This window comes from Camponotus vicinus, unplaced genomic scaffold, assembly GCF_025532165.1.
Source record: "Camponotus vicinus isolate PSW18456_S1 unplaced genomic scaffold, iyCamVici1.0 SCAF_13, whole genome shotgun sequence".
In the NCBI taxonomy this organism is placed as follows: domain Eukaryota; kingdom Metazoa; phylum Arthropoda; class Insecta; order Hymenoptera; family Formicidae; genus Camponotus; species Camponotus vicinus.
This window is the reverse complement of record NW_028141949.1, coordinates 11666605-11679622: the sequence shown is the minus strand read 5'-3', so window position 1 is coordinate 11679622 and position 13018 is coordinate 11666605. Positions and strand designations below refer to the sequence as shown.

The 13018-nt window shown below is 35.7% G+C and overlaps 1 protein-coding gene across 4 annotated transcripts; it reads right to left on the bottom strand.

Annotated features, from left to right (window-relative positions):
* Nucleotides 1–1520: 1520 nt before the first annotated feature.
* LOC145963762 (uncharacterized) lies at nucleotides 1521–12572 on the bottom strand. 4 transcript variants are annotated; one of them, XM_083085971.1, is made up of 16 exons: nucleotides 12461–12572; nucleotides 11599–11833; nucleotides 11426–11527; nucleotides 9713–10582; nucleotides 9204–9597; nucleotides 8661–9016; nucleotides 8147–8578; nucleotides 6961–7134; nucleotides 6556–6768; nucleotides 6081–6332; nucleotides 5729–6012; nucleotides 5428–5530; nucleotides 5164–5352; nucleotides 2505–2898; nucleotides 1777–2291; nucleotides 1521–1706 (listed from the first exon to the last, which is right to left on the bottom strand). In XM_083085971.1, the coding sequence occupies exons 2-16, from the start codon at nucleotides 11770–11772 to the stop codon at nucleotides 1605–1607; spliced, it is 4554 nt and encodes a 1517-aa protein (XP_082942097.1). In that variant the 5' UTR covers nucleotides 11773–11833; nucleotides 12461–12572; the 3' UTR covers nucleotides 1521–1604. The 4 variants fall into 4 exon arrangements, with proteins under 4 accessions (XP_082942097.1, XP_082942095.1, XP_082942096.1 ...); XM_083085969.1 differs by having other exon boundaries at nucleotides 1777–2898; XM_083085970.1 differs by lacking the exon at nucleotides 12461–12572 and having other exon boundaries at nucleotides 1777–2898; nucleotides 11599–11851.
* Nucleotides 12573–13018: the final 446 nt, after the last annotated feature.

Genomic DNA, 13018 nt, shown 5'->3' with positions numbered 1-13018 from the left:
CGAAATATCACAAAAAATAAAAGTTTTACAAAAAATTGTTTCGAACAAAAGTTGTAGGGTGTAAAAAGGTCTATTTACTGGCGCTATGTGTTTGACCATGGATGGCTTCGCCAAGGTCACGACAAGGCCACCTTGAATATGCAATAAAAAGTGGAGGGTTCCATTAAAAAAATTCAAGGTGGCCTTGTCGTGACCTTGGCGACGCCATCCAAGGTCAAACACATGGCGCCAGTAAATAGACCTTTTTACACCCTACAACTTTTGTTTGAAACAATTTTTTGTAAAACTTTTTGTGATATTTCGAGGTCCCGACTCTTTTGAACACTCCGTATGCTGTAGCGATGTAATGACACGTTTTCGACCCCAGGTTCATTTGCAAAAAAATGATTCTTATGGTGCCCCCGACAATCTCTGAAAATTTGTCGATTGAATTTGCGAACACCCTGTATATACAGGGTGTGTCAAAAGTCTGGATACGCTCAAATATCTCGTAAACGTTGTATTTTAGAGAAAAATATTTCAGACAAAAGTTGTAAGGCTTAAAATGACACATTAAACGGTAATAGCGCTTTGACCTTGGATTGCGTTGCCAAGGTCAGATCAAGGTCAAATTGAATTTTTTAAATGGAACCCCCTATTTTTTATTACTTATTCTTGTAGCTTATCTCGAGAGATTTCCAAAACACTATAATTAAGTCAGTTTTTATTAAGTACTTTCCGAATTATGAGGCTTGAAATAATTTCTTAATTTTACATAAACCGTAAAATAGATTGTAAAATATTCATTTTTCGATTATCTTACCTTAATACTTTTATATACAAAATAATAAGAGGAATCAATTGGTGTAAAGAAAACACATAATTGTTTCGAAGAAAAAATATGTAATTTGCAATTAACAATTACATATTTTTTCTTAAAAACTACTATGGTGATATTTTCAACTTCTGGTTCCGGCCGGAAATGGCGATTCAGACCGGAAGTGTATTTTTTTAAATAGAACCCCCTATTTTTTATTACATATTCTTGTAGCTCATCTCGAGAGCTTTCCAAAACACTATAATTAAGTTAGTTTTCATTAAGTACTTTCCGAGTTATGAGGCTTGAAATCATTTCTTAATTTTACATGAACCGTAAAATATCTTGTAAATTATCTTGTAGAAAAATATCTTGTAAAATATCTTGTAGAAGTTGAAAATATCACATTCGATAGAGCGCACCCGATTTATAAAGAAAATGTTTTTACTTTTTCGAAATAACCACTTCTCTAGTTTTTAAATGGGTGATACGGGTAGTCTGAAACACCCTGTATAACAGACAATATATCGAAATATCTTGCTCTTAATCTTAATGACAAATCTTTATTAAAATTGAGATCGAAAAAGATATATTGAAAAAGAATAATAATATAGCTCATTTTATTTATATTAATATAACAACAAATGATATAATAATAAACAACAAATGATATTGGATGCATCTGGGAAGACATTTTTACATCGATTAATACACATTGTCTATGCACTTGTATGCTTTCCATTTTTATTGTTAAAGGATAAAGCTAAATGTTAACCACAGGATTCTTTGCGAATTAAATATTATAAACTCATTTTGATGCATTTGCATTTGATGATTGATCGTTTTTTGCTGCATCGGAACTTTTATCTTCGATGTTCTCGATACTGCTAGCGGACGACGATTCAAGGTTCTGCGAGGAAAATTGGATAAAAAATTCGACAGTTCGTTTTGCAATCTACAAGATAATTGCGTGCTCTTACCTGACGAGATAGATTGAGCAGACTGGATGGCAGTCTATGACTAGGTAAAACATCCGGCATGGGCGGAGGAACCGGCGGTTCTCCGTAAGCCTCGTGAAGCTCCTCTAATCTTGTACAGAGAGCGGTACTTCGTTTACTTGTAGCATTCATCTTTTTCATAAGCCAATCAGCTTGCTCCTCCAAACGTTTCAATCGATCAGCTCGTGTCGCTAAGACTTCTTCCGGAGTTCGAATTTTGGTCGAAACAATCGCAGGTTCCTTCTGTGAACATGTCGCACTTTCCTGCAGCTCTTCCTTAGAAGTCGATGTAGATGGCGTAGAATCGAGATCGGCTATAGAAAATTCTTTGACGGTGTCCAAACTCGAGGAGGAATCTATGGAAATACTGTCGGAATCTGTGATACTTTCTATTGGTCTCGGAGATTTCTGTTCCATCGGTTCTTCTTCTTGAGTCGATGACATTATTGATGAGGATGCAGCAAAGTTATCTGTAAAATTGTTGGATTCCGCTGCAGCTGCACCAAACATTGGAACAAAAAAGCGATTAGATGGGCCCACGATCAAAGGATTACTGAACTGCACGCTCTTTATAGACGAAGACACAGATGACAGAGCGGATGTGGGAAGGGGTCCGATAGAAAAGACAGGTATTGTGCTGGTTGTATTCACGGTAGTGGATACGTGAGAAACAGCTGTCGACGGAGTATTTTCAAGTTTGATTATCTCACCATCTTGTAGTTTTGACGAGTATTCGATCACAGTCGACGATGATTCGGACAATTCGTTATTATCCACCGCCGAAGGGAGATCAACACTTGTGGTCGTTCGTTTCAGAGTATGTGATGTGGGTGATGAACATGGAGATTCACTGGTCGGTCTCCAAGATCGTAAATTTTTGCTGCAGAAATCCATTTTCGAAATTGTCAAAGAATGATTGTTTTCCGTGTTGCTATTGTATTCAATAGCCACATCCTCACATGAATCTTCAAAGAATGAACAGGACATATTCTCCCCCGAAGCATTGCTCGATTCTCCATCATTGATTTTTATAAGGTTCTGTATAACGTTAGTAAGAGCCTGATCCAAAGGATTCAAAGATTCCTGCGTATTTTCCGCAATGCTCTGTTGTAAATTAAAATTCAACATTAATAATATAAAATATCCCAGATATTATATATATATATATATATATATATATATATATATATATATATACAGGGTGTCCCGAAACTAACGCTTGATATTTTAAAGGCAGATTCTCTGGCCAATTTAAAAACGATTTTTCCTCAGCGAAAATGTCGAGGGAGATCATTATTTTTTGCATATTCCCAATTTTTGTCATCATGTATCTTTCTAACTAAGCCTTAAATTAAAATTCTATTAAAGTAAACTTTACCTAAAATTAACTAAAAAATGTGACTTTATTAATATTTTATTCCCATAAGCCTTAGTTTGCGAAAAACCCTTTATTTTCAATCGTTTATAACTCGAAAACTATTAGTGCCGCGACATTTTCGCTAAGGAAAAATCGTTTTTAAATTGGCCAGAGAATCTGCCTTTAAAATATCAAGCGTAAGTTTCGGGACACCCTGTATATACAGGGTGAGCCATTTTAATTAACGCACGCAATTATTTCGGAAACAAAGCATTTTAGAGAAAAATGTTTCAGACAAAAATTTTATGGTTTCAAGGGGGCCATAAGATGGTATCATTGGTTTGACCTTGAAGAGTCATTTGAAGGTCACGTGAAGGTCACTTCAATTTTTTTAAATGGAACACCCTATATATTTTTGCACACTCTTGTAGCTTATCTCGAGAGCTTTCCAAAACACTATAATTAAGTACCTTTTCGTTAAGTACTTTTTGAGTTATGAGGCTTGAAATAATTTCTTAATTTTACATAAACCGTAAAATATCTTGTAAAATATTCATTTTTCGATTATCTTACCTTAATACTTTTATGTACAAAATAATGAGAGGAATCAATTGGTGTAAAGAAAACACATAGTTGTTTTTAAGAAAAAATATGGAATTGTTAATTGCAAATTACATATTTTTTCTTCAAAACAACTATGTGTTTTTTTTACACCAGTTGATTCCTCTCATTATTTTGTACGTAAAAGTATTAAGGTAAGATAATCGAAAAATGAATATTTTACAAGATATTTTATGGTTTATGTAAAATTAAGAAATTATTTCAAGCCTCATAACTCAAAAAGTACTTAACGAAAAGGTACTTAATTATAGTGTTTTAGAAAGCTATCGAGATAAGCTACAAGAATATGCAATGACAAATAGTAGGTTCCATTTAAGAAATTGAAGGTGACCTTCATGTGACCTTCAAATAACTCTTCAAGATCAAACCAATGGTACCATCTTATGGCCCCCTCGAAACCAAACAACTTTTGTCTAAAACATTTTTCTCTAAAATGCTTTGTTTCCGAAATAATTGCGTGCGTTAATTAAAATGGCTCACCCTGTATATACAGGGTGTACCAAAAGTCTGGAAACGGTCGAATATTTCATAAACTATGCATTTTAGAAAGACATGTTTCAGACAAAAGTTGTATGGCTTGAAAGGGGCCATAAGCATGGTGTTATTAATTTGACCTTGAATAGTTACTTGAAGGTCTCGTGAAGGTCACCTTTAATTTTTTAAACGGAACTGCCTACTTTTTATTGCATCTTCTTGCAGCTCATCTCGAGAGATTTCCAAAACACTATAATTAAGTTAGTTTTCATTAAGTACTTTCCGAGTTATGAGGCTTGAATTAATTTCTCAATTTTACATAAACCATAAAATATCTAGTAAAATATTCATTTTTCGATTATCTTAGTCAGGTCAAAATAATGAGAGAAATCAATTGGTGTAAAGAAAACACATAATTGTTTCGAAGAAAAAATATGTAATTTGCAATTAACAATTACATATTTTTTCTTAAAAACAACTATGTGTTTTCTTTACACCAATTGATTCCTCTCATTATTTTGTACATAAAAGTATTAAGGTAAGGTAATCGAAAAATGAATATTTTACTAGATATTTTATGGTTTATGTAAAATTGAGAAATTATTTCAAGCCTCATAACTCGGAAAGTACTTAATGAAAACTAACTTAATTATAGTGTTTTGGAAAGCTCTCGAGATAAGCTGCAAAAATATTCAATAAAAAATAGGTAGTTCCATTTAAAAAATTCAAGGTGACCTTCACGTGACCTTGGCACGTTCCCTCAAGGTCAAACCAATGACGTAATCTTATGTCCCCCTTCGAACCAAACAACTTTTGCCTGAAACATTTCTTTCTAAAATGCATAGTTTATGAAATATTCGACCGTTTCCAGACTTTTGGTACATCCTGTATATAATTATTTTTACAATTTTGCTTACACTAGCTTCCGCTATATTAACAGATTTTGCGGAGTCACGCACGATTTCTGCCTCGTCCAATTCTGCTTCGGTTTCCGGCGTAGGAGTACGTTGTTCCAAAGTTATCGAGGAACCAGTCTTTGACTCTGATAATTCGGTATCCGTCGGTTGTTCGGATTCTGTGTCTGGTGTCGGCGCTCTAAGACTCTCCTAACAAAAACAATATTATTGAATAATTGTTTACGAAAATTTATACGATTGACTAAACGAATAATATTCGCGCACCTTTCGTGTTCGTCTGCGCGGACCATGTCTGATTCTTCCTTCAATTGCCTCCTCCTCTTCGTCGGTATCGTCACCTCTTTCATCGCTGAACCCGCTTTCGGCACTGCATAAAATAGCCAAAATAAGATTACAAAATTATAAGACGATTTTGTTACATAAAGTGATGAAAACAACACATGATTTTATATTAATATATTAATACGAAATAACAATTAATAAATTTATCACTCGTCATATAAAAATATTTCGATATTAAAATAGAGTAATGATAAGTATGTATAATAAAAATTATGAATTTAACCTGTTAAAAGAGTCGCGAGCGGCCAAGGCTTTTCGTGCAGCAAATTCGCGACGTAAGCTTCTCCATTCTAATTCGGTATTTGTATTCTTTTGCCTGGCCGACTCCCATTTCTCTCTACAGTATTCCAACTCCTGTTTCAATTCCTGCAACATCTTTCTTTTCTCTTGCAGCTCGTAACGTAGGATTTCCTCATGTGTGTGCAACTGCTGATGCTGCGCTTGCATTCGACCGACGATATTCCACGTCTTGGCTAGTTCGGTCGATACCATGGAGAGTCTCTTTTCCTAGATGTCGAGGAAATGAGAGAATTGGCTTCTTTTCGCTATGTAAAATAATTCAACAGATCGCTCACCTGCTCGCCCAGTTTACTCTCCAAGTGAGTGTTCAGCTGCTTCATGCGATTCATCTCCTTTTCCAAATGCTTCTTCTCCAGGATCAATTCTTTCAGACGAATGTACGTTTTGCTCACGGATATGACTAATCTTGGCCCGGCCGGAGTATCCACAGACTTGTAACAGCTATTCGGATCCGAGCAGGATGCAACGGAAACGCTTGGAGAGGTCACCGCATGACAGCTAAGTAACTCTAATAAAACGCGCCATACCTAGTGCGTAATTTTAAAATTATTTTAACAAAACCAATCTGCGTAATAAGCTCTTTAAAAAGGCATCTAACCATGTAAGTTTCAATATCATTGTGATAATAAAATAAATGATATTAAATATGATATTAATATCATAGCATTCAAGTTAGCAATCAAAAATTTAAGGAAAAATATATAGTAATTATACGAAATATGTAATTAATATTATTTTTCTTGTAATTACCTTAGGTAAATTATGAGCAATATCTTCTTCTTGCAGGTCATCTTCCTTTCTGTCAGCTTCGCCAACATTTCCTACGTTGTTTTCGTCATCCACCTGTTTTTGAGATGTTTTACCACCTTCGACTTGCTCGACCAAATCTAAAAGAAGTTTAGGAAGGGCCGCTGCCTCGGTACTTTCTTCCTTGGCTATGTCACTTATAAGATCGTGATTCTCCTGCAATTAAAAAAAAATCAAATCTTATTTTTTATCATCATTTTATTTTTTATTATTATTTTTCTTTATTCGCATCTTCTTTCACGAAATTTAAAGTTAAATTCTTTTTTAATAGAAATGTATTAAAATATCAATTTTATCTTGTGTTATAAATGATCAAAAGTGCAAATGATAAATATTGCACAGCAATACCTGTAACAATTGAGTTAATCTATCAAGATCCATATCTGCGGAAGAAGCTCCGAGCAACATCTGCGTAAATAATCCATTAATAAGAGACATTTGATTCTGAAGATCTCTGCAGTCCGCCTTGGTTAATCCCAATTGAGATTCCAAATTTGTGATTTCTGTGTCTTGGACATCAACCTGCCACATGTAACGCGTTATAAGAATCTCGAACATAAATAACACAGGTCTACAAAAAATGGGGTCATGATTGTTGTTGGGCAGCTGGGGGTCATTTCCGAAGTAATTTTCTGCGTAGAATCCGAATCCGAGGTCAGAATTGGCCCATCACGTCAGGATTTTGAGATATTTGAGGTTATATACTCGAAAAATGGCTTTTTGGGCTACTTTTGAGGTTATGTACAGGATGCACAAAATTTTTTAGCTCTTTTCTTCTAATTGCATCATTTAGTACTACTCTTTCCCTTCAAAATGAGCTGTCGAATGGTCATCTACGATTTTTCCTTGCAAAGTTACGGCCATTTTAAGATGACATGATGAATTCCAAACCCTGCGCCGTTATAGCCCAACAACCTCATGAGCATTCACATTAAACCTGTAAACTTTGAACTATAAACCCGAAAACCTGGACTGAAAACTGTATATATGAGTTTTTGGGGTCGCTGATTACGAATCTGAGATCTCAGATCGACCCCAAACCTATTATAATAATGAGATCAGATTCGTAATCAGCGACCCCAAAAACCCATATATACAGTTTTCAGTCCAGGTTTTCGGGTTTATAGTTCAAAGTTTACAGGTTTAATGTGAATGCTCATGAGGTTGTTGGGCTATAACGGCGCAGGGTTTGGAATTCATCATGTCATCTTAAAATGGCCGTAACTTTGCAAGGAAAAATCGTAGATGACTATTCGACAGCTCATTTTGAAGGGAAAGAGTAGTACTAAATGATGCAATTAGAAGAATAGAGCTAAAAAATTTTGTGCGTCCTGTACATAACCTCAAAGGTAGCCCAAAAAGCCATTTTTCGAGTATATAACCTCAAATATCTCAAAATTCTGACGTGATGGGCCAATTCTGACCTCGGATTCGGATTCTACGCAGAAAATTACTTCGGAAATGACCCCCAGCTGCCCAACAACAAAACCTTGTAGACCTGTGTAATATATAAAATCAAATAAAATCTCATTACCTTCTCTTCGGCTTTTTTGAGTTCCTCTTCTAGATTCTCGGATTTCTTTAAAGAGTATTCCAGCTTCTGCTTCACGTCCGCCAATTCCTTGATCGCGGAATCTTTTAATTCAGTCAAAACTCTCAGTCTTTCGTTATAAAGACTCTTCAACACGTTTATGTTCTCAAGTTGTCGATCACATTCTGCATCCGTATCGTCGCGGGCTTCCAAAAAACTTCTGTCACCCAATCTAACCAACACCTGAGCCAAGTAATCCTTCAACTCGTTCGTCCGACGTTCTCGCACGATGAGAGATTCGCGTTCCTTGCCGGTTACTTCCGTCAAACATCGAATACGATGTCGGTGACGCTCTGCATCAGTCTCCAAATGGTAACGAAGGTCATCTACTTTCTCGATTTGGCATCGTATGTCATTTCTTAACTCGTCAGATACCTATAAAATAAACACATACTTATACTCACAACAGATTTTAACCGTATTAAAGCGAATCGTATTAAAATGAATATGGTTTTACCTTTAACGTGTTCGTTAATCTTCGCGCTTCCGCGCATTTCAATGTTTTCTCGCTTTCGTTCAAGCGCTTGTCCTCTCCTTGTTTCATCATAGACTTTGCGAAATTGCTCGTCTCGGGATCGAGATCACCGTGAGCGGAACGCAAGAGAGTCAACATGCTTAATGTTTCGGAATGCGCTTCCTTTTCAGCGTCCAATTCTTTCCTAAGTCTTTCCATCTCGGACGAAACCGCCGCAATAGCCCTATGTCTAGCTTCCCTCTTTAAGGTTAATTCTTTTTTAAATTCCTCTATGTTAGCGGAGGCACGATTAGTATTCGATGTACTCTCCGATATATCATCTATCGAGTCGACAGCATCTGTGACATATAAACACTCAATATAATTCTACTATTTAAAACACAAATCATCTTGAATTTGTTATTGATAATGTAATCAGGAAGAGGTGATTTTTTATATCAAATAAAATATAATAAAATGTAAAATAATATGTTTTTATATGTAATGTTTATACGGATAATATGTGCTCTATATGTATAAACATACCGACATCTTCTTTCGGAGTAATGCTCTCCTCGTTGCTTCTTTCAGTCTTGATAGTTTCCTTCAGTCTTTGTATCTCCTGCAAAGCATTTTCGAGAGCCTTAATCTGTTTCTTTTTATCCGAGACTTCCTCGGACAATTGTGCTCGTAACTTTGATGTTTTTTGATTTTCCGTATTCTTGATCTGCTCTTTTTCGAGCAGTGATTTCTGCAGCTCTTCTTCCAAAATCGAGATTCTTGCATCAGCAGTGTTTTTCTTCGACTGAAAGACATCGAGCTCTTTCAGCAATCTTTCAATTTCCCTTTTAGCGGAATCCAAGTCCTTCGTCAGTTCGTCATATTGTTGTTTGCACTCGTGTAAATTATCTTCTACCGTTACATATCGCATTTTCAATTCCTAGATATAAAAAGATATATAATTCTATAATTATATAATAACATTTTAATTGAGATAAAGATTATTAACATCCCTTCTTGGAATTTCTAAAATCAAAAGTCTTCAAATGTCATACCTCATAATCTACGTTTAATTTCTCTATCACGGTTTTCTGGTCCACTAAATTGCACAGCAGTCTTTCGTTGGTACTTTGATATTCCATTCGATCGATTTTTAATCTCTCAACTTCTTCCGATAATTTGAGTATTTCTTCGCTCGTCAAATTTCTCGTTGTCGAATTTTGCTCATCATCTTTCAGTCTAGCACGTCTTCTGCGCATTTTATCTATGTTCGCAGAATCGGAATTTTTATTTATCGTAGGAACAATTATTTCGAAATCATCGGAATAAGCATTACAATATCTATAAACATCAACCATTTCTTCTCTCGTGTTTTTTCTTTGATTATCGCCAGGTACTTTATTAACAACATCGAAAACGATATTATTTGTTTGTTGTTCCGAAGATTCACAATGCGATTCCACGGATCTTGACTGGTCTTTTATATCTTGTGTCTTCAACAAATTCTCCAATCTTTCGATTCTAGAATGCAGTTTGTTATCTTGTCGCGAGTCTCTTTGTTTGCATTGTTCAACAGAGTTTTCCGCCAACAGTTTTTCCAATCTAACGATGCGTTGCTCCAATCTTTGTGCTTCTTCTCTCTCAATGATTTCTTCGGTGTCCGATAATCTTATTCGAAGACTGTCATCGCGTATCTCTGAAGAATTCGTCGAGATCTTCCGGTCTTGCCTATCCTTCGACAGCTCTAAATACAATGCTTCCATACGCGTTAGCGTCGCGTTATGCACACTGGCTAACTGATGATTGGCCATGGCAAGTTGCGAGATGATTCGCGAAAGCTCCATGATTTCGTTATTCTGTTGATACATTGGGAAATTGTGATTATCGGCTGGCTGCCAACCTGTCATTTGTGTGGCGCACGTTAACTGCAACATAAATAATTAAATAGCAGAGTCCGAATCTTTAAACGCTTGGAAATATATAAATCAATTGTCGTAAAAATATGTCTTCTTTGAAATTTAATATAAAAATTTAATCAAAATATTTTTTTAAATCTCTTTAAAACTATCTGTGTATGTTGAAATCTACATACAATAAACGACAATGTTGACGTCAACAATTTTTTAAATTTAACTATGACAAAAGAGCACGAACGATGAATCATCTGCCTTTGAACAAAGAAGATATAGAATATTTTCTTTCCTCTATTTCGCCAATTTCGAAATTTTAACACGCGCGGTTGAAAATTATTTTGCACAAGCTTACAATTTCTCGTAGAAATGGATTCTTTTGGCGCTGTCAAAGTAAAAACTAATCCGCTCTCGACGATTCGCAATAGAACACTGGCATAAAACCTGCGTCGCGCGAAGATCAAGAGACCGACCATGTGATCGCGATCGATGACTGTGGAAACAGTTTTTCGTGACCGTGAGTCAGCGTGTTCTCCCGAAATCATGGTTTGGAAAGAAGCCAACTCGTCGTGGCAGTAGCGGCTTCCGCGATACAAAACTGCACGCTTTTATCCGGAAAATTGGCGCAATGACATTTGATTTTTTGACCGAGATTTGATTTAATCACAGTCTTAAAGAATTGATTGCACGAGAACAATCGAGACGAAGATTGATAACCGCCGACTCGACAATCGCGAACAAAGCGTGCTCGTCAACTTTGTCATTCGGTAGAAACGGTGCAAGACATTCATTTGAGAATTCAATACGACTAAAGTGAAAAGGAAAAGAAGAGAACAGAATAAACGATAGCTGTCTCACCAAGGTCTCGCGTTTGGGCGGTAGCATATTTGATAGACTGGATGTTGTTGGTCTTTGATCCCAGAAGTCGCCTGTCTTCAAGGTAGCATAGGGACTCGGACCCTGAGCGTCAAAGTTGCAAATAAAAATTCGCTATAAAATATCCGTCTTTCTCTCTGGCAAGAGCAATGTACCTGCGATCGTAGCTGATCCTCATCTTTATAGCTCGTTCCGACATATGTTCTTTGTTCCTGGTCTTTCGTAGAGCAAGCGTCTTTCGAATACAAGCACGCTGCCATTTCCTGCTCGCTCGTAGAGATCAACATCGTCGAACGTGTCGAATCGTTACTACTACTTGACACTCCCATTATCTAACTTTTCCGATTGTCAGGATAATAAATATATGCACTCCCTTTGGTTTTTCCTCCTCTACAAATAATTTTCTTGATGTATAATTTCACGCAATATTGCTCTTTCTCTAGGTGTATCTAAGTACGAATGTATGTATATTTTAAAGTTGTTTCAAGATTATAACTTGAGAGAGAGCTCAGAACTTACTATAAAATTCTTAATATTTTTATACAATGAGTAAGATGTTTTCTTACATTTATTTAAATTAAATATTGATATGTAGATGTATGTACATAAGATTGCCACAAAAAAATGTTGATTGTGTCAGCTTTTATTTTTAGAAACTAGTCTGAACTAAATTGTATCCCGACTCTCTTTCTCTCTCTCTTTAAGTAGCATTAAAAACTAATTAAAAATAGAAGAACATTTAAGAGCCTAGAGTTTTTAATTACAACACTAGGATAATTAGTCATTCGATGAAAGTAATAATATAACGTATAACATACTCGACAAATGCTTCCAAAAAAATTTGCATAAATAAGGCCTTAATATATGAAGCTGCGCGTGTTATTATATTTAATAGCAGAGACCTCCCCCTCCCCTCTTCCCAATACTTTACTTTATTCAAAAGCGACAATAAAATCACAAAGGCAAGTATCAGATACATATAAGGATTTAAAATCTCCAAGCTTTAAAGTCGCTCACCAAAGGTCAATCGGAAAATCGTGAAATTCGTGGCTTCGGCTTCGAGGGTCAACGACGACTCTTGACTATCGTCATTACTAGCGGGCAGCGACTCGCATCTCTAAAAATATCATTTCGAAAGACCGCCTGCGCAAAGTCGAGGATACATCTTTGCTTTGTGTTCCCGCGCAGACGCGCACGCAAACGTGCACGCATGTTTCCTGGGAAGTCAAACTTCCTTGATTTAAAAAAAAATTTGATATTCAAAATTTTTCTGAAAACTTTTTAGATCATACTGATTCGATCGTTACAAGAGGCAACGCACAGATTCGATCTTTCCATCGAATTTTTAATAGAATTTAAAAAAGCAGTTTCGCGACAAATATTTTTGTTGTTTCTATCGCTAAACATCCTTCTTGAAATATGTCATTTTGTTTAATTATTGTAGATATTTAAATAGCTACGAAGCTTTTTACGAATTAGTCTTTCAAGAATAAAATGATAGGTATTTTATTGTAATCGCTTCTATTCTTATTAAGTCCCTTCTTGATACATTCGGTTAACAGAATCAACATCTAT